The following is a 22,179-nucleotide window of genomic DNA, read 5'->3' as shown; positions in this document are numbered from 1 at the left end:
AAAGGAAAGGTGCACTTTTTCTCTAACTTGCTTTTTTTCTGCATTCTTTACTTTTACACGAGCGTAAAAAGAAGTTAGCATTGTACCTTCAATTTGACAACAAGAGAGCATCCACGTGGGAATGCTTAACCGATTCAGTACCAAAGACGTATTTATACGTTTTTATAATCCCAAACACCCGATCCCAACAACGTATCTATACGTCTTTTTGCACGAGAGGCAAAAAGAGGTGATGATGCAACTCCCAACTAATGGATTTCACTTCAGAGCAATTTTAAGCCATAAAAGCAGCCACAAGGTGGCACAAGTGCATTTGATAAGCGCTCGGCAGGGATCATGAGGACGGAAGGAGGACGTGGAGGAATGTAGTGTGCGCGCGCACACGTGTGCACACAAATGCAGTTCAGTTCCAAATGTGAAAATTGTAAATAGTTGATGGTGTTACATTTGTAAATAAACTGTTATTTTGATGCACAACAACCCCTTTTTGTGTTATGTTGGTGTAGTTGTTATACATTTTTGTGTCAAAGTGAAAGTTACGCTTGAAATGTATCTTTTCACAAAAAGCTGGTTTTCTCCCCGTTTTAGTCAGGAACTGATATTTTCCTGAAAGTTACCAATGTTCTACTGCTGATTACTAAAGAACGGAAAAGGTAGAAACAACCTTTTTTCTCTGATGAAAGATGGGAGTGTAATGTTTCCTTTAGTAGGTTCCGTGTTTCTATAACCATACAACACAACGTCCTGTGTGCCTTGAGAGATCCGTGAAAATGGTCTAAAACGGGCGCTACTGAAGGGGTTGTCTTTGAAAAATGAAAAAAGGGATTGAATGAGTTACGCATGTTTGATATCAACTGAACCGTTACCATGACTGCCATGTGGAGGTGCTTCTCCTTTTGGGGTGTTGAAAAAAACCTACAAAAAGTCAAAGAAGCATACGTTTTTGCCCAATATTTCAGTTGAATTTGAAATTGTACCCCCTCACCGCTGTATTAAATGTAAAAAGCAGAGCAGTAAAATAGCAGTGTTGGTGTTAGAGGGAGTGAAAGTGAGTGTAGATAGACTGCAGTGCCATGTGAGAATGCCCTGGAGCGTTGGCGCTATCGCTGGCATCAGCAGGAACATCTGACTCAGTGTCCAGCCGGGTCGGCCCGGACTGTGATCAAAATGTAACGACGAGTATTTGGTGCACTGCAGTGACGGTGACGTGAGCGCACACACCGAGGGATGAGCGTGAGGTACGTGAAGACTTGAGCCAAGGCCTCCTCTGGTATGTCCCGGAAAGCTGAGCATTCTGGGAGCGTGATGATCACGCTGGAGTCTTCTCCACGCCCACCTGGTCAAACAAAGGATTACACGCTCAAGTGGAGTTAACACACAACTTACAGTACATCAAGTGGAAGAGCTCACCTGACAGGTATGCAACCTGCTTCTCTATGTAGCCTCCGGCCTCCTTAATGCTCATTGGAACAGTTACCTCTGCAAGACAACGTTCAGGTCTTAAACAAATGGCCCGGCTGGTGGGTCTATTTCAACTCTCTGCTTATAAGATGACATTATCTTTCCTCACAATATTGCAAGTTTATTTTCATAAAATTGCACCTTTTTTTCTCCTTCTATTTTGACTTTATTCTCATAAAATGAAAGCAGTTTCTGCAGTTTTTTTGTTTGAATTTTCCAACTATTTCAACTCTCGTCTGCGGCACAGCAACAACTTTTTTTAATGGCCAACGGCACATTTTAAAAATATATAATTTAACAAGAAAACTAGAAAAAAAACAATAACAGCAAAAATGGAAAAATCTGCAGTCATTTGACAAGAATAATGTCATAATATTATGACAAAAAAATAACATCATTTTTGGAACATCAAGTTGAAATACTTAAAAAAAAAGATTCTATTTTTTTAAATGACTATTAAAGAAACAAAACAATGAATGAAGTTCTAATTTTTTGAAAATTAAGCTGTGGAAAAAGTTACAATGATACGAGAACAAAGTTGGGAATAAAGTCTTCAAAATGTGCAAGAAGAAAGTTGGAATATTAAAAAGCAGCAGAAATGGGGGGGAAACGGTCTGTAATTCTACAAGAACAAAGTCAAAATATTAAAGAGAAAAACGTTGTATTCCCACCAGAGACAAAAGTTACAGTTTTACGAGAATAAACCTGTAATATTACGAGGAAAAATAATGTCATGTTGGTCGCATAGAGTTGACATATTCAAGAAAAAATATGTTCTTTTTTTAAAAATTGTAACATTGTGAGAAACAAAACTAAATAATGTTGTCATTTTTGGATAACTGGGTTGATGGGAATAAAGTCATAATATCCCAAGAAGAAAGTTTACCAAGATTATTTAAGAAGAAAGTTGAAATATTGGGAACATTTAAAAAAAAACAGTCAAAATGGTGGAAAAGAGCAAAGAGTGAAGTTGCTATTGATAAAAGGCGTTTTCAGTACAGTACAGCTGAGATGAATACAACTTGTTAGCATATCTACAGTACACGTGTTGCTTTATAAAATATCAAAGTGGCAAAGTGGCAAAGTTGCATCCTTTCATTTTTCACTTTGTGGTTCTCGCTGAAAGAAAACCTTTAGTATTACAACCTGCTGTGATATAATATAAACTATATATCTAATAATAATGATAACAGCTGGATCCCAATGCACCGTGTGCTCATGTTTCACAGAGAATGAATGAATTTGAGCACAACAAAGCAAAATGAGTGAAAAAGATGAGCAAGTGTGAGAGAGACGTTTGCGTTTCGTGGACTTGTCATCCGTAACCAAGTCTGGCACGTCCTCCAAGGACGACGTAATGAGCTCCACTGCGACCAGGTGAATATTTCATGTGTGTAACAGAGCCGGGCCGCAGGGAGGGGCGGGCTAAAGTTACCTTGTCTTACTTGACATCATGAACCAACGTGGCACCACAACTTTAGATGCCAGGACTACATAAGCAACAAGTTTGCTGACACGTCACGCTTGATCAACAGCCAGGAGAAAATGAAACGCCACAACATAAAAAACATCATCTTGACACGTCATCTGTACTTCTGTGAAGAAGGTGTCGGATGTTTCGCTCCTCATCCGAAGAGCTTCGTCAGCGAACTAACAAGTGCTGGTAGCCTAGGCCTTAAATACAGTAAGAGTGGGCGGAATTGGTGTGCCAACACCCTCCTCCTATTGGTTCCTTACACTAAGCCTGGGCGGAGTAGTGGTATAATCCTCTCCTGCTATTAGCACCTCCGATAAAAGGGAAGTGTCGCTCCCTGAGTTGGGTATGAACGACTCTGATACTGGCTCGTTAGCATCTATTGTTCTGGCTCGGCCCTGGCTCCACCTCATTTGCAAGACTAAGAGCTGTGGGTTTTGGTCTCAGTAACCTGCTGAACACAGGGTCCAAATTAAACCTCAAACCACCATTCCGATTCAATGATGGGTTCTGTTGTTTGACAAAAATAGCTTCCTTTACTCCTCTTTCAAACCATCTGTTTTCTTTGGCCAAAATCTTTACATCGCTGTCCTGAAAAGAGTGATTGGTAGCTTTAAGGTGGAGATGTACTGCTGATTGAGGACCACTAGAATTATCCCTGCGATGCTGATAAAGCCTTTTTTGGAGCATTTGCTTAGTTTCCCCAATGTAGTGCTCTTTGCATTCCTCATCTTTACAGTGGATGGAATAGACCACATTGCTCTGTTTCTGGTTTGGAGCCTTGTCTTTAGGATGCACTCATTTTTGTCTCAGGGTATTTACTGGTTTGAAATAGGTAGGAATTTTGTGTCGCCATAAGATCCTCTGGAGTTTTTCAGACTTCACTCTTAATCTTACTGTATTTAAGGCCTAAGCTACCAGCACTTATTAGTTCGCTGACGAAGCTCTTCGGATGAGGAGCGAAACGTCCGACACCTTCTTCACAGAAGTACAGATGACGTCTCAAGAAGCCTTTCCCTCAATGGACAACTCCTGTACGACTGAGAGCCTACACAGACATAAAAAACATCATGTAAAAAAATCAATAGGATGCTTGCTGTGACTTCATGGAAAAGTGCACTTTTTTTGGAATTCATCCACAATCCTTATGTGAGACGTGAACACACACGTCAGCAATGACGTCTCACACACACACACACACACACACACACACACACACACACACACACAACAATGACCTGGATAAGCAAGCACACATGTACTCTACTCTACTCTACTCTACTCTACTTTACGTTACTGAATTGTACTGTAGTGTACCCTACTGTAATCTACTGTAGCGTTCTCTAATGTACTCTACTCTTATCTACTGTACTATAGTGCACTGTACTGTACTTTACTGTACTGTACTGTACTATAGTGCACTAATGTATACTCTACTGTAATGTGCCCTACTGAACTGTTATTGTACTGTAGTGTACTGTACTGTTAATGTACTGTACTATAGTTTACTGTTGTTATATTGTACTATACTATGTGTACTGTTATTGTACTGTAGTGTAGTGTAGTGTACTGTTATTGTACGGTACTATACTATTATTGTACTGTAGTGTAATGTACTATACTGTTATTGTACTGTCCTGAAGTGTAGTGTACTGTTATTGTACTGTACTGCAGTGTGGTGCACTATACTATTATTGTACTGTAGTGTAATGTACTATACTGTTATTGTACTGTCGTGTAGTGTAGTGTACTGTTATTGTACTGTACTGTAGTGTAGTGTACTATACTGTTATTGTACTGTCGTGTAGTGTAGTGTACTGTTATTGTACTGTACTGTAGTATAGTGTACTATACTGTTATTGTACGGTAGTGTTGTGTAGTGTACTGTTATTGTACTGTGGTGTAGTGTAGTGCACTGTTATTGTACTGTAGTGTAGTGTAGTGTACTTTTATTGTACTGTGGCGTAATGTAGTGTACTGTTATTGTACTGTGGTGTAGTGTAGTGTACTGTAGTGTGGTGTAGTGTAGTGTACTGTTATTGTACTGTGGTGTAGTGTACTGTTATTGTACTGTGGTGTAGTGTAGTGTACTGTTATTGTACTGTGGTGTAGTGTAGTGTACTGTAGTGTGGTGTAGTGTAGTGTACTGTTATTGTACTGTGGTGTAGTGTAGTGTGCTGTACTGTGGTGTAGTGTAGTGTACTGTTATTGTACTGTGGTGTAGTGTAGTGTGCTGTACTGTGGTGTAGTGTAGTGTACTGTTATAGTGTGCTTTTCCTGGGAGAATTGATTCCTTTGCTAAGGTGAAAATGGGATCATGTGGAGCAGAGCAGAGGAATGTTGGTGAAAACAAGGTTGGTTTGTCACCCGTACAAATCCCAACAAATCCCTCAAGTGTGCACAAGTGATGTGATGTGTTTGAAATGTGTGTTGGACAGGAAGGAAGGAAAGGACTACACGGACCTTCTACACACACACACACACACACACACACACACACACACACACCAGTCACATTGGCAGCAGAAAATACCAAAGCCCTTTCTTTTTCTTAAAACCCAAAATGCAAACGCGTGTAATCCCCACAAAGCGTACAATCCGCTTGTGCACGTGCAACCACGTTTGGAATCACACACACTGCCCTCATTTGTGGGTCAAGACCATGTGCCAGCACCAGAAGAAGGATCAGTAGCGTGTGAAAGCATTCTAGTCCACAGCAGAAAAAAGTAGATACGCACCAACTACACTGGAAGTCAAGCAGTTTTGTTTGTTTGTTGGTTGACTAAATGATATCAGCTCTGTGGGAGGGGTAGCTTGCTGGTTAGCACAGCCATCATGGCAGCAGACAGCGTTGCTAAAATCATATTAAATGTATGTCACACCCCCATCACCTCCCCCCGTTCCAAAGACCAGCAGGTGCCGCTGAGGAAGACGTAAAGGTACACCAAAGTAATCCACTTCCCCACAGGCTACGCCTTCTACTGAAAAGGAGAAAAATGATATTCCATCATTCAGGACAAAAAGTTCAGCAAGTCAAACAAATCAGAAGATGTTTGAGTGAAAAACAGCTCTGAAGTTGAACAAAAAAGCAGCGTCTGAGCTGCTGTCATGTGTCATCGTGTTGGTGAGCCTCCAAATGTGGGATTGACTCTGCAGGTTGCTTTTTCTTGAGCTTTTTCAGACTGCAGAAAGGTGTCATTGATGGTGAAAAAGGAAAAGATGTGGTGCTGAGGGCCAGAAATATCAACTAAATGAAGATTGGAATTGTGAATGTAGTATTCTCCATTGGCCACTAGGTGTCAGTAACTTTGGTGAAACAGACACTAAGGTTCCTCACTAAGGTTCCCTAGGGAACAAATTTACTGTGACACTGCTGGGCCAGGAGTTTTATTTAGGTCTTCCATGGCTTATTTACTCTTATTCTGTCTACTATATCGGCTAACACGAGTGTAAAGCCATTTAAAGCCACAAAGAAATACGCTGTCCAGAAAAAAAAACACAAGGAACTGCTAATGTGTGCGTCAATGTGATCTTATTTCTGTCTAATATGTCTTATTTTCTGTGATTATATCTACTGTATTGGGTAATACAAAAGTAAAGGTGACCATAGGGGTGTTATTTCATGTCTCAAGGGCTCTAATAATGTTAAAACCTGCATTTAGAAGTTTGTAAACAGGTTTTCTATGCCATAACTATGAAAAAAATAATTAATAGTGAATCCTACTTTGTGGAAATTCACATATCACCAATTAACTGCAATAAGATAGGGATTACTGTATTAACAAATAGTAACTATTAAATATGAGTTCATGAGGCAGTGAGGTGGCGTTTAAATGAGGAAAACTGACTTGCATAGTTAGCACTGTCAAGAAGCTTGCACTGGTTTTGAGTAGTCAGCTGTCAACCTTGCGCAACGCGAGTGTCGAATGCAGCTAACTGACCTTCTGACTTGCTGGAATACACTCGACGTAATTCATGGGACACATATTGGGTTCCCATAAAGTTTGCATGCGAGTGTCTGTTGCATACACTTGATCCCTTTCCAGATTAGGGGATTACATAACACAAAATCAAACAAGTGTGGGGCAAAAGAAAAAAAAAAGAAAAAGTTGTCCAGCATTGAACTAAAGGATACTGTGCTGTGCTGTGTTTCTATACACCAGCAGCTACAATCAACCATCTTAGGCAGGAAAGGCAAAGGGCCATTAATTAAACAATAAGCCAAGCCTGCCAAGGTAATCCTATTAGCCTCCTGGTGGGGGGGAATTCTCCAGGAAAAACTCACACATTACGATTCGGTACCACTAGTCTTTTTCTTTTGAAAACATACAGTACATTACTTTATTAGGTACACAAGCACACGCTAATGCAGCGGTTATTGATCTGCGGTGCGTGATAATAATATAATTAAACAAGATAAATTATATATCAACATCAATACAGGAATGGTATCAAACCTGTTGCCTTTACACAACAATAATAATCACGTTAGGGCTGAGAAACTGAAAACATGAGCGTTAATAGCACATTGAGAGTTGCTCCTAGCAGCATTAGCAGCGCTAGCATTAGCAGCGCTAGCATTAGCAGCGCGCTAGCTAGTCACCGGGAAAGATTTTCAACACATCAGCAAAACAAACGTACATCTCATTGATCTTATTTATGACGTATTGTGTAAAACTAAGACAGGAACAACACCAAATTAAAAGCACAAAATAAATACAGAGCCACCATCCACCAGGACCAGCCTGGACTGTTTTCCAGAGAGGTGCACCGCACTAAAATTAGTGATGTGTCGGTTGCGAACGAATCGGCTCTAGGAGCCGGCTCGTTGAAATGAACGGCAAGAGCCGTTTCGCCTCGTTGGGAGCCAACTGGGCTGAGCTGATTCCTTTTTTGCCTGCCTTTTTTCTGTTACAAGCGAATGTCATTGGTCAAGATGAGTGGCGGCGTCTCTGTGTCCACACTGGGCAGGGGTAGGGGCGGGGTTAAACACGATCTGGTGCTCTTGGAGCAGATTCGTTCCTGAGAAATTTGCAAGAGGAGATTTGACCTATTTTGAACTAATTTGTCTATTGAGATGGGTCTTTGTTTTTGCATTTTATAAAATAACATCATATATTTTTGTAGCCGTTCATTGAGGTTTAAATAAATCCATTTAAATAGTAAACATTTGATATCGTGAATGTTTAACATTAGTAATTAATTTTACACAATACACATAATTTGGAAATAAATACATTTAAGACAAAAAAACAATCTAAGGAGCATACTTGGGAGCCGAAAGAATCGCCTCTCTAAAAAGAGCCGAAATTTCCATCACTACAAAGGAAGACCCGTCTGCAGAGGTACAGTTGCAATACCTCTCTTCGTCACCGGGGGGCAGCAGCCATAAGAGGGGCCACTCGAGACGCCGCTAACTCTACGGTAGTGCCAGCGCGCATATGATAAAATGGTCGGTGTTGTCAGTCATTACAGACGCCAGTGCTGACACCCTTTATTATTTGATCTTTCAGGTGGGTTTATGAATAATACACTTGTTATTATATGTATTTGCATATTAGTAATGGCGCTGCATTCCATTTATTTATGTGTCGAATATCTGCTGTTATACTGTAGTTAGCTGGTGTTAGCATGCACGGCTAATGTTAGCCGCTAACGGGACGCCATGTTGGATAAGGTCCAGTTCTAATGAAACTGTGCCATTCACACGTGTGTCATTGCTTAAGTGTTCAGTGGTATTTGGCGATTGTAAAAGTTATTGTATTGATTGCCGAAGGTGCCAAAAAATGTATTGCAGATGCAGTTTTAATAAGTGATGCACAGATATATGAACATATATCTCCACATTATAAAGTACGGTAGTAGCAGAGCGCATATGATGCAGTCAACAGTGTCACTCATAACAAACGCCAATGCTGACACATTGTTTATTATTTGGTGTTTCAGCACGACAGTAAAACATTTATGGAACACCTTGAACTGTCGATTTCCTTGGCTTCTTTATTTGATCATGTAAGATTCATGTCTATATCAACAAGTGTAACTGTTGAACCGTATCGTATGCACACTGTATCAAATTGTTCTGTTTTTAAAATACAACGTTTTTGAATGGTCTGTCTATCTCAGCCCATGTATTTACATGCGTATGGAATTGTCGACCACAAAGAGATTTACATTTGTAGTACTTTGTGACTTGATTTTAGCTGCACGAGAGGAAAGTCATCAACGTGACATCCAAGCCAGGACTGCACATCTGGATGAGTGATTATTAGCAAGGAAAACGATGAAACCATCTGTGACAGCTCAAAATGGGAAACCTCATCCCTGCAATGGAACATGAATGATACTGAGCAGAGAAATCTTTAGGTGGTAAATAAGGCTAAGAAGGGGCCTGTGTTGTTCTCTGTTGAACTTGTTTTGTGTACTCACGCTGCAGTGTGTTCTCCAGCAGGGAGCCGGCCTGCAGGAGGTAGCGGTAGCTCTCCATCTCTTCCTCCTTGCTCTTGGACATGGACTCCTCCTGCAGCGAGGCCGGGCCCATTCCCCCCTGCTACAGCCGGACCAGAACCAGACAGCAGAGTAATCCGAGGCCTCACATCCTCCTCACACTTCTACATCGCGCAGTGGATGATGGCATCTCCCCTGGCCCTGCTAGATGCTGGAACTTGTTGACCTTGAGCTGCATGCAGTGTCACACACACACAGTAGAAACACACAGGAAATGAGCTGGTTCTTTTCCTGTCCCAGCACTCACAACAAAATCCGTCTGATCGCTGCTGGCTGCCGAGCTGTTTTTGCCCGTCCCCTGACTTTTCTCTCTCTCTCTCTCTCTCTCTCTCTCTCTCTCTCTCTCTCTCTCTCTCTCTCTCTCTCTCTTTGGGCTTTAGTGCGTCAGCTCTGCACTAAAAAGTCCTGACGCTGAGCCAATTCCCCTCCCTACTTCTCACTGTAATTCATGCTTCTATGTTTGACAGCTTCCAAGGGAGCTACAGCGGCTGCAAGTTTCCGCATGGTCACCAAAAACGAGGCAAGTGCAGAAAATAGATCTTCTGTAAGAGCACATGAAAGTCAAACACACCCTCGGCCATCGAGCGCGGCCTACGATACACAACAATCACATTCAGAGAGTGTGAAAGGGTGTCATTGTGCACACACCGACACAGAGCCTTTTCTCTCCCCCCTGTTCAAGGCGGCTCGGCCTAAAAGATGATGGATCAGCAGTGTTTGCACTTCCTGTTCGCTGGAGGAGTCCTAGATGGGGGGGCAGTCGCACACTTGATCCAGCTTAGCCTGCCTTGCCATCTCATTATGGCACAGCATCTGCTTAGCACTCAAGGTACACACACACACAAGATATGTTGACGCTTGTGCTTCGGACGGAAAAAGGATCCTGGGTGCGGAGCACTTGGAACCGGGGTGGGCAGACTGTGGCCCATGGGCCACATCAGGCCCGCCGAGCGTCTTAATCCAGCCCACTATTTCCAAATTCCTTTTTTTTTTAAACATTTAACATCAAAACTGTAGCTGGCAACATGACTTTCAGTGCCATTGTGGCACGCTTGAGTCGCCTAAATAGTCCCATGCAATCTGTAGCAATCCAAACACAGCACGTCCACACACACACAACACACAAGTAACCTACCTACTGCACCATGTGGGCATACAAATGTCTATATGCAATACCCATGCCAAAAAACACCCATATATTCCTGCCGCAAGGCATGCTGGGTAGCTTTTGGTACTCTTCTAGCATTTTCGCTAGATTGCAAAATGTTGAGGTTGTGAGAGAATTGAACAAGGAGTTGTTGACATTCTCTTGATATCCAACGTTGTATTGTTCATACTTCACATTGTCTTGCAACTCAAATACCCAGCATGCCTTGCGGGCATTTGGAGCGTTTAAAGTTACATGTTATGTTTAGCGCTTAGTTGTTGATTTACGTGTTGCGTGAACTTGCTGTGGATGTATTTTCGTTTGTTACGCCGTGAGCAAGTGTGTCGTGCTTGATGCCACCTGCATATAGACGGGCCCTTTGGCAAATGTTTTAACCCAATGTGGATTCAAAACGACTAAAATTGTGCATCATACCGTTTCTACAAGATGTGTCAGAAAAGTGACAGGACTGTTCATGCTGATCGCATTCTTCCACGTGAGGGGCATCGGCCACTGGCAGTTGTTGCCACAGGACCAGACGATGAGCCAGTACGTCTACGAAGAGATCCTGTAGCGTTTGCGTCTTTCCGTGCGCCAGAAGAGGTGAGAGTTGTGGCAGGACAACTTGTAGCTGCCCACAATGCCCAGAGTGTCCATCCAGCAGTTCCTTCACCCAACCTGGCTGAAGCTCAAGATGGTCATCAAGGGGACCCGTTTCAAGACGCGGATGACATCAAGATGGCCTTGACAACCAAGCTGCGAAGAATCCTTCCAGGAGTGCATGAAGGCTGAGAAAGTACCTCAGATTACTTTGAAGGGGAAAACTCCTAGTTTGGATTTGAAATGGATCAGACATCAGTCCTGGACGTTTATGACACACCTCGTATCTTCTGCTTTATTTACCAGCTTAGATTTCCCAAAAACTCTTTTTCATTGCGGGCCTCATAACAGCTTTGGTTGCTTTCAGGGGGCCACCTATAATCATCCAGGGGCCTCACTTGTAAAACCGTGCATGGAAATCTGACTAAAAGTCTGCGTACGCCATAAGCCCATCATGTGCGTACGGACAAAAATACTCAGACCTAAAAAGAAAGTGATGTACGCACACGGTCACTCAATTTGTGCTTCACCTGCTGTCCAAATGTGCGTACGCAACCCCACCCCCACGTCACACCTTCTATTCACCATAAATGGTCTGCAAAGTGGCTCAAGAATGCGGCGTCCATATTTAATGACCCTTGATTGCATTTTGCTTGGTTCTTCTGAATCATGGCTGCAGAGAAGACAAAGAAGCAGAACTTCACCTAAACAAGAGGTGGAACTCTTAGAGCTGGAGGCCCGTACAAACATCATATTTGGAGGACACAGCAGTGGCGTTTGGCACAAGAGGAAGATGAGCGTGGCATATAGCGTCCGCTGTCAACAGCGTCAGTGGGATGGGGCGCACCGTGGCACAACTTAAAAAGTGGCCGGGTATCAAGGCACACATTTCTATTTTTAGTGAGCATGTTTCTACATTTTTCCTAGTTGATACATTTGAGATGAATAAAGCCTAGCCATATCTGGTTCATTCAAAGGATGCCAAGACTCAAAACAGCGATGAAGTTGTGTCGAAAACTGCTGTAATTAATTTTGAAAAAACTAATTAACACCATCAAACTATTCGTGATATTACAGATATTTTAGGAGGAACTAATGTGTGTTATTTCAAAGCCCAATAAAAGAAACGGCCATCATTTGTGGAAAATAAGAGAGGACATTTACGCACACGGCTCTGACACGATCCACTAAAAGAGGCCTTGCACGGTAAGTAAATGTTGCTATTGATGACATACTTGACATTTGCAACGGAAAACTAGCCTATTTTTTGATCAACTGTCCAGAGAAAAGCAAGCAACAGAGCAACAACATATTAGCTCTGTCTTCTAAACTTAAATCCTACAATTATTTGACAACCTGATGTTTCTTGTAACTAATATTAATGGAACACAATGATTGCAAAATAAAATGAAGCGCTGCTTTGTGTTTTTCATGTGTCTTTCAGACGGGACACAATACACTGGTGCGTAATGGTGTTCATGATAGATGATATCAGTGTCAGGTCAATAACGGTGTGTTTTCATGCGATGATGGATACATCTTTACTGGCTTCCATTGCGTGTTTATTTCTTAAATATTTCACATCACCACTTCAAAAGTGTCACCTTTTTGCCATGTCTCCAAAAAGTGCGTACAGCAACTCCAAAGGTGGCGTACCGGTGCACGCGTTCTCACGTCAAGTTGTGTTTTTAAAAGGTACCATACTTGGCGTGGAAAACGGTGTAAGCAAGCTTTACAAGGCCCCTGGCCTTTGAATGCATCACAACTGGACTGTTCCGTTTTGTCTGAGGAAGTGTTCATGTTCAGAAGGCTGGCTAGGACTGCTGTAGTCCAAGCATGTCTTCTGTAAGTTGGAGCTATGCACCAACCAAGACTGGTTTCTTGCAGAGCAAAACGTCAGTAAGAAACCGTGTGGCCTCTGACAAACAATCACCCAAACCACCACAAATAAATGAAAAACTCCCACTTGCATGCATCAACAGGAACAGTTGGTCAAATCCTAATTTGTTCAGTCCTTCTTACCTCCAGGTGTGCACAAACTACACTTAGACTGATCTTTCAGTGTCCATCTGCACATCACTAGCATCCAGCACATTTCCTCTTACATCATATCTGCCATTCACAGGCTTTTTGCTGGAAGCACAAGTGAACCAAACTGCACCGGGGTTCACTTGGAAGCAGACCATCGCTCAAGGTCTCGATCTGCTTGTTTGGGGAACACCAGGGTTGGGATGGTCTAGTGGGGCGACGGCACCAGACTTCCTTTTTAACTGAAGCAAACATGACAAGTGTGAACGCGCCCGTAAAAAAAGCACACACACACCAAGCAGCAATACAGGCACTTTCCTCAAAATGTTTTTTATTATTACAGAAAATTTAAATAGAATTTCAATACATTCAGCTGAGAGGCTGGCGAGTCAACAAAAGGGCCTCGAGATGGTATAGTGTCCCGTACAGGAACCCTCTTGGTTTTTGGTATATTTTCTTTTTCTTAGAAAAACAAGTAGCTGGAAAAAAGGTTAGAAATACAATCCACTCTTGTGGCTTTTTCTCTTTTTGGACAAGCAAAGACGTTAGACTCCAGGAAGCATCACTGATGCACTTAAAGGTTTGAGAACAAAGCAGTCTTCTTTTGCAAGCTCAGTGCAGCCTGGAGGTCACATCTTCCAAAGTAAAGCCTTCCTTTATGTGTGTGACATCAACACAGGCTACCGCGCTAATTCAAAGAACATTTGTGAGTAAAATGACTTGATAAATATGTCAAACAATATACTTGTTTCATGATTCAATGGAATGATTATGGAACACAGGAAGAACCGCCTCAGTGGGCCTCATATGACATTAGACGCATCTTCAGGTCACAAGTGCTATAAATAGGATGCATGGATACACTTTAGTGCATTGTGTGTGTGTGTGTGTGTGTGTGGTTATTGTGCGCATTGTGACTTTTGACACTATTTAGATTCCTTAATAGTGCAGGAGTGCTCCAAGCGTATCACACTAGACGCTTCTCATAGGAACTGAGCTGGCTCTCATAGAACGAGCCGCAGCAACAAGACCTCCACGGCCAGACTGTTTATATCAAAATACACCAGTCAGACGTCCCCGTCTACGTCTGGGGACACGTGCTCATGCTATTGAGTGACAAGGTTTGTCAAAACGTTTGACTGGTACTGTGTTCCTTTTTCAAACAAGTCTTGAGGTTTTATTTTTGTTTTTCTGCTTGCACGGTGGGCCGGATTAAAGGCCATCATGGGCCATACACGGGTCAAATACATGCCTGTCTGCCATGTTTGCAGATTCTTGTTGTTGGGCTCGACATCCAGAAGTACTCCAGCTCAAATGAATACACGGCACCAAGTCCAGAAGTTTAGAGGCACATTATCGTGCTATTGAATGAGGAAATGTCTCCAAACCTTTGACTGGCACTGGGAAAAAAGCTGCCAACTCAATTCTGCTGAGAACACAGGGAAAATGGCATATTCACACAAACGTTTGTGTGTGGTTCACACATATTTGAACATAACATCCATGACCTTTTTGGCTTTTTAAATACAGTACACCACACACACAGCATATCATCTTAATTAGACTCTCATTGTCACTCAGCTGTTTAGGTGACGCTATGAGCGTAGTCACAGTGCCCCAACATCACTCATCTATTGCGTGACCCTCACACAAACACACGTTTTGCACTCAGAGGTCGACATACATTCTGTAGAAACAGTAAGATGAAACTAGGGATGCTCCAATTGATCGGACGATTTCTGTCAAAAACGCGTGATGGGCATATGCCGATAAATGCCTTTCAAAGCTGTTCACAAACACCCACGCGTGCAGCGACAAACCCTGCATGTGTGCTGCGGCCCGTAGGCTTGCCAACACCCGTATCGAGCCGACAAGGGACGCACTTTGTCCCGTACTGCCGTGAGAATCCAAACTAGTCTGCAAACTTCAGTGGTTTCAGTTTGCCATGTTGACAGACTACACCAATCCATGCCAGCATGCTTGATCACTCCTTTATCAGACCTACTGCTGTTCCACTTTTCTTGCATCTTTCTTTACACATTTTGCCGAGCTGTTACTGGCGGCAGCTAGCTAGCCAGCTAGTTATGCGCCTAGCTTCTGGTCTTCCGACTCCAAATGGGACATTTTGCTAAAGTGACATTTTGTTTCTAAAAATAGCAATACGGTGAGTTGGGAGCTCATTTTTGTTCAACGGCAAAGTGGACATCACATTCATGGGGTACGTTCTAACTTTTTGAAATGTCACTCAACTATTTTGTCTTTGTTGTCATGATGCTAATAATGTCTTGTCCTTCAAACACTATTTGTGTGCTTGTTCGATGACCATAAAGCCTTATGACAGCGATGCCATCACAGGGGTCTCCTTATGACGCCGATGCCATCACAGGGGTCTCCTTATGACGCCGATGCCATCACAGGGGTCTCCTTATGATGGTGATGCCATCACAGGGGTCTCCTTATGACGCCGATGCCATCACAGGGGTCTCCTTATGACGCCGATGCCATCACAGGGGTCTCCTTATGATGGTGATGCCATCACAGGGGTCTCCTTATGACGCCGATGCCATCACAGGGGTCTCCTTATGATGGTGATGCCATCACAGGGGTCTCCTTATGATGGTGATGCCATCACAGGGGTCTCCTTATGACGCCGATGCCATCACAGGGGTCTCCTTATGACTGCGATGCCATCACAGGGGTCTCCTTATGATGGTGATGCCATCACAGGGGTCTCCTTATGATGGTGATGCCATCACAGTGGTCTCCTTATGATGGTGATGCCATCACAGGGGTCTCCTTATGGTGGTGATGCCATCACAGGGGTCTCCTTATGATGGTGATGCCATCACAGGGGTCTCCTGGCTTGCCAGCTCACCAAAGGCTCAAAGAATATTTGCTTCGACTTGTAAATGTACAACTTTTTTTTTCTTATGTATTCCTTTATTCTCTTAATATGACTTTTCTCATAAATGTACGACTTGTTTCTCGTAGATTTGCTACTTTATTCTCTACAACTTTGGAAATTTTACGACTTTATTCTTGTAATATTACAATTTTCTCGTCAATTTATGACTTTTTTCTTGTAGATTTACTACTTTATTCTTGTGCTTTTACGACTTTATTCTGGAAAATGTCAGATTATTTTTTTTTTACGTGGCCCTCATACTCCATGGTAATTTGGAACTAATAAAATTAATGATTGAACAATGTATTGGTATTACTCCGAAACACGCATCAAATTAAATTCAGGTTTGCATCAAATAGTACAAATCCTTTCACACAAATAAAGGCAAAAAAACCAACAATCTGCCCAATAGTTAATTTGCCAGGGGCCCTTGGAATTGTGTAATGGCAGCCCAGGCCAAGAAAAATCTACAGTTAAGCCATGTGATCGGTATCGCAGCATGAAAACCTGGATCGGAGCATCCCTCGATGAGTTTGGTTCTGTAACAATTGAGGCTTGTGTTCAACGTTAAAAGACAAACGATGGAAAACAACATAAAATAATCATTCATCAGACCTCGGACTAGCATGTCGTCTTAAAGGGAAAGTCCACTTTTCTTCTTTTGGAATTTTGCCCATGCTCCACAATCCTTATGTGAGACATGAACACACACGTCTTTCTGTCCTCTCTGTGTTCTAAAGATATGAGAACAGCTAAAAAGAGCTAATACTACACCTAATGGGACACACCTATTCCACCTGCTGAAAAAAACCTCCAAAAAGCGCCAACATGCTCCATTTCCCTAATATGACCTGCATATAACCAAGCTACAGCGCCATTATTATTATTATTATTATTATTAGTGTTATTAACATGATTACATCCACCCACGTAAGGATTGTGGATGATGGGCAAAATTCCCCAATAAAAGTGCACTTTTCCTTTAAAAACCTCAGTGAACTTTCTCCCCCCCCCCGTGCAGCTGGAGTGGACGTTGAAACTGCTTGTTAAAACACAGCAGTCAGCTTCGTACAAGGCAGCTGTGTATGCATTTGTTTGTAGGTAAAAGTCATCTGAGTAGGTTTTTTTTTTACATTTTAAAAAAATCTAGCAATGCAGGGCACTGCTGTGCAGGCATGCGTGGGCGGTGTGAGGAAGGAGTGTCGTTCGGACGGAAAAAAAGCCTTTATGTCAAACCCAGAGTCACAACAGCTGCTTCGCCTCCTTCGTGACGATCAGGCACGTCTGACCTGATTGGCACGGAACCCTGAATGCGGTCGCCTCCGTCGCCGTGAGTCCTTTCTGCTCTTCACTGGCGCGCCAGGAGCTGCATGTAGGAGACGGACATCACCACTGAATCCTGGACGGGAGGAAGAAGGTGCTCAACACAAGACACTAAAATCACATTCAACTTTCACTAGTCAGGAAATGGCTCCTCTGAACGAGCAGATTGGCGACACACTAGACGTAAACAGACACACTTCATGTCCTTTTTCATGCTTTACCTGGGTGCCCACTGGAGGTCAGCCTCTGGCAGCTAGTTGGAAAACACATATGAAGCTCTAAGCAACGGATGCACAAACTCTGTCATTGTTAAAACACACAAAGAGACAGGGGGCGCTCACACTTACATCCAACTACATGAGGTACAGTGGATCCCCGCACGTTTTCAAATTCAGCTTTCACAAACACTGAAAATGGGGGATTTTTTATTTTAAAATGTATATATTTTGTAGTTTTTTTGCCCCAAAATAGGCCACCCTAAGTTGGTAGTTTACAATAAATACTGGTAAAATGTACAGCATACCACTGTACGTATGTACCACTGTTAAAAAAGCCCACAATATTCAATATGTTTAGCGTCTTCATGCTTCACTGGTAATCCAAGAGCTGAAGAAAATGTCAAAGTCAAGCTAGCAGGAGGGATAAAATAGAATTGAAAAAATAGCCAATTATATTGGAGTCTTCAATTACTCGCAAATTTGGGCCATTGGCTGGCGGTCCTCCTGCAACATAACCCCCACCAAATGCGGGGATCGACTGGAGACAAAAAACATCCCAAAGACTACAAGAGACAAATTGTGTCCTCCCTCTGCTGCTTTGGATGCTCACATTGCAGAGTGTTGGGAGAACTTTGTGGGTTCTGAGGGAAGCATAAGACAACGTAGAGATGCATCATATTTATATTTAGTGACCTGCACATCCACTGTTTTGTAACATGAACATTTTGGGCACTGGGGGTGTAACGGTACATGGATTGTTCGTTACAGACCAGTGGATATGGTACACAGGTGTAAAAACATCCCACATGGGCGTACCAAGGAGAAGCCACAGCTTGAAAACTCTCTTCTCATTTTTTTTCTCTTCTGTTGTTAAAATGTTTGGCCTTCCCACTGAAATACAGAAACGGACAAAAACAAGTAGATAAGACAAACGCAAGGTGCCGAAATTGATCAGTGGAGGCGATCAGTGAATCAAATGATTCAAATAATGAAACAAATCCTTCAGACTGCTCAAAAGGTCTGCATCCTTACACCTCCCTAAAAAGACATTTTGTAACCTATTATGCCGAAGCACTTTTACGTTGTTTTTGTTACCTTAACACTTGCACGCATGTTGCTTCCGCATTGCCCGCAATTTTCCATGGCCTGAAAAGTGTGAAGCCTAGTTGTTCTGTTTGAACATAAATTACGCTCCCACACGACGTATTTACAAGTAGTGGCAAGTAGTGTTTACGTCGACCGCATGACCATAGTACGAGTGATGCGCATTATTCCAGCATGGTATGCATTGTCGTCATCACCACTTGCTGCATCTGTGAAGCAGTCCTGGCATTATTTGGTTCCGCTGTGTCCCGTGTGACGCCACTCAACACCCCATAACTTCATTAATTCCTCTCTTTGCATTCGCCCTACAAGATGATGAACTCCAGAGAAGAAGATCATGCAATACAGAAACGAGCAAAGAGCAGGAAGGAGGCAATAAACTAAAAAAGAAAGAGGGAATTGCTGACTATATTGCTTTATGATGAGTTATTAACAGAAAATAATAAGGAAGATTTAAGAGGCTACAGAAATGACCCATTCATGTGAATGCGACTTGCTTTGATGCGCTCCGCCCGCATTGTTTGAACAGCGCGTTCCTGTTTACCACCAATCTATTGATTGGCACGCAGAATTGTGAACCACTGTGGGGACAAAATGCGTGCAAGTGTAAACGCCGCCTTACTGTCCTGAAAGCAAACCCTTAAAAGCGACATACGTACCCAAATATGACATTGGCTTGCCGTTACACCCCCAATTGTTACTCAACATAACACCCTCACCCACGTCCCATAGGAACCACAAACACCCGTCATCCTGTTTCTTTTTGTAAGAAAACATTGAAAAACACAACATTATTTTTGATAGCGCACCTTTGCTCACACAATTTTACTTTCATCATCAAAACCTCTCATTACAAATTCAAGATACGCAAGATATGATTGGTTGGTGCGTTGGTTCATAATGAACATAATATAGTCTCAAATTTAAATACAAAGTATGTATTGCCAAATTTGGAGTGAGAAAAGAAACAAGATGAGTACGGGACACAACTTTAGTCATGTGATGTTTCCATTGCCCTTATATTCAATGCATTACAGCAGCATTGCATCCGAGGTTAAAGGTCACTGGGGAGAACATGCACACACACACACACACACACACACACACACACACACACGGCCACATGACAATATACAAGCATAAAAGTATAGATTCAGCTGTAACATGGCACACAAAGCCAAGAACGCTGGCAGCATTGAACGCAAAAGACCCATTTGCCTTTGGAAAGCACATGCTGGGGGTCGTAGCAGCTGCAGGCGTCTAAAGGGAGGCTGAAAGGAGCGTTGGAACGTACACAAAGATGCACAACCTCAACACATTCTGGTGCAAAGTCAAGACAAATTGATGTATGGAAAAGTGCATCTCTTCAGCCAACCAATATCCGCTTGCTAAAATACAAAGCAACACACAACGTCTTGGGGGGGGGGGGGTCACCCGGGTGCCTTCTAGTCTAGGAGTTAGGATCCAGCATTGTAGGGTAGCTATTAGCTAGCTGGGCGTAAGGTTTGGCGTAAGTGGCCTGAAGGTGGCCTGGTACCTTGTTTACACGACAGTACTGCACTCGTCTGAAAAGGTTCTCATGAGCAGCGGCCTGGCTGACGACCGGGGAGACGGGAGGCCCCCCGCGTTCGACTGAACCCGCTTCTTCTGGAAGGGTGAGGCAAGAGGAGAACCATAGACGTAACTAAGCCGACAAACACAAGCTCAAGACAAATCAACAATTTGAGTTGCAGTAAAGGAAAGATGTGTGGGCTTTACAGATACCACGTCTATCTGGTGGTAGCCGTAGCCGTCGGGGTCAAAGGTCATTCTAGCTGCTTCTGTGGAGCACGGTATTTAGTTTCTATCGTTGGAGTGCGTAATGCAACTGACTGGACATATTTGATTCCTGTCACTTATGAGAGCATGAATCACAGTGACAGCACGGTCGAGGTCTATCAGCCCCCACACTGCATCCAACACACACACACACACAACAAAATGCAGTGGGCGGAAGGTGGTTTTGGGGGGGGTGTGCGTGTCCAGAATTGAGGTTGCCGACTTGAGCCTCATGCAGAATTTGAGGATGCTCGGACGTGCTGACGTGACCCGACTGCACATGCGGAGGCAGCAGGCAGCTTGGACGAGACGCCGACTGATAAACCCTCAGCTCCTCCCCCTTTTAATGCATCACGTACATAACCATGGGGTGTGAGAGGGTAAGATGGAGTATTAGGGCCGGGGGGGGGACTGAGATTTCGAGAATAAAGTCCTACATTTACGAGAATAAGTTATAAATGTACAAGGAAAAAAAAAAAAGGCAATATTTCAATGAGAAAAGGAGATGTCAGGGCCACACGTGCCACTTTATTCTCGTACATTTACGACTTTTTTTCCATAAATTTACAACTTTTTTCTTGTAAATTTCAGACTTTATTCTCGTTATGAAGTCGTAGATTTAAGACTTTATTCTTGAAATCTCAGATGATTTTAATGCTCTGTTGTAACAGGCATTGCCTCAGACAGCTATGAAGAGCAGGGACTGTACATCCATCCATCCATCCATCCATCCACTTTCTATGCCGCTTCTCCTCATTAGGGTTGCAGGGGCATGCTGGAGCCTATCCCAGCTGACTTGGGGTGAGAGGCGGGGTACACCCTGGACTGGTGTCAGCCAATGGCAGGGCACATCTAGACAACCACTCACATTCATACCTATGGATTAGAGAACGAACCTAACATGCAAACTCCACAGAGATTCCAACGCGGGTCTTCCTGATCTGTGTGGCCAACACGCTAACCAATACAGCCTGTACATTTTCTTGTAGCGTCAGAAATTTACGACATTATTCTTGTAAATTTACGACTGAATTTACGCCTTTTTTCTTGCAAATTTACGACATAAATAAATAATAAATTTACAACTTTATCTCATATTATTAGAATACTCTGTCGTAACAGGCATTGCCTGAGACACCTATGAAAGGGGGGGACTTATTTGACCTCCGGCCTTGGGCAAAAGGTAATATTACGACTTTTTTCCCCCGTAAATTTACAACTTTATTAAAAATTACTTTACAAATTTACAAAAAAGTTGGACTTTTTTTTCCGTAAATTTTTCTTGTATATTTACAACTTTTTTCTGTTAAATTTACAACTTTATTCTCGAAATCTCAGATGAGTTTTTTCCAATGTGGCCCTAATCAGGTGAGGAGAGAGTAGAGCGGGGAGAGAGCAGGAAGTGCAGACACGGGAGGAAGGAAGGAAGGAAGGAAGGAAGGAAGGAAGGAAGACCTCAGTCACTCCACGAGAAGCTGCGAGTGCTGGCGGTCTGCGACAACATGAAGATAGTAGACGTCCCCGAGGAAGGAAGGCGGTGCTTCATCTTTTAGGGAGGTGGGGGTCCAGGGAGGAAGCGAGAGCAGAGACAGTG

The 22,179-nt window shown here is 42.9% G+C and overlaps 2 protein-coding genes and 1 long non-coding RNA gene across 40 annotated transcripts in view; 1 reads left to right on the top strand and 2 right to left on the bottom strand.

Annotated features, from left to right (window-relative positions):
* Positions 1-9,755, bottom strand: part of mcf2a (MCF.2 cell line derived transforming sequence a) — a 28,029-nt gene extending 18,274 nt beyond the window's left edge. The window contains exons 1-3 of one of the 2 annotated variants that reach the window (XM_054791790.1): positions 9,365-9,755; positions 1,411-1,479; positions 1,222-1,336 (exon numbers count right to left, since the gene is read on the bottom strand). In XM_054791790.1, coding sequence (XP_054647765.1) covers positions 1,222-1,336; positions 1,411-1,479; positions 9,365-9,476 — 296 coding nt within the window. In that variant the 5' untranslated portion in view covers positions 9,477-9,755. The remainder of the gene's footprint in view (positions 1-1,221; positions 1,337-1,410; positions 1,480-9,364) is intronic. The other variant, XM_054791789.1, reaches the window with a different exon arrangement.
* LOC129189753 (uncharacterized) lies at positions 8,336-15,598 on the top strand. Of its 2 annotated transcripts, none has more exons than XR_008572864.1 (3): positions 8,336-8,448; positions 9,139-9,301; positions 9,384-15,598. It is a non-coding gene; the product is annotated as an uncharacterized LOC129189753 (long non-coding RNA). The 2 variants fall into 2 exon arrangements; XR_008572863.1 differs by having other exon boundaries at positions 9,139-9,304.
* The window catches only part of atp11c (ATPase phospholipid transporting 11C), a 67,735-nt gene continuing 59,087 nt past the window's right edge, over positions 13,532-22,179 (bottom strand). For 4 of the 36 annotated variants that reach the window (XM_054791770.1, XM_054791756.1, XM_054791759.1 and 1 more), the window contains 3 exons: positions 20,305-20,414; positions 17,667-17,698; positions 13,532-17,488 (listed from right to left, as the gene is read on the bottom strand). In XM_054791770.1, coding sequence (XP_054647745.1) covers positions 17,365-17,488; positions 17,667-17,698; positions 20,305-20,414 — 266 coding nt within the window. In that variant the 3' untranslated portion in view covers positions 13,532-17,364. Of the gene's footprint in view, positions 18,555-20,304; positions 20,415-20,981; positions 22,132-22,179 lie in introns of those variants that run through there. The other 32 variants (XM_054791786.1, XM_054791773.1, XM_054791779.1 and 29 more) reach the window with 29 other exon arrangements.

Source organism: Dunckerocampus dactyliophorus, chromosome 11 (genome assembly GCF_027744805.1).
Source record: "Dunckerocampus dactyliophorus isolate RoL2022-P2 chromosome 11, RoL_Ddac_1.1, whole genome shotgun sequence".
Taxonomy (NCBI): domain Eukaryota; kingdom Metazoa; phylum Chordata; class Actinopteri; order Syngnathiformes; family Syngnathidae; genus Dunckerocampus; species Dunckerocampus dactyliophorus.
Note: the sequence above shows the minus strand (reverse complement) of the source record. Positions and strands in the feature narration are given on the sequence as shown.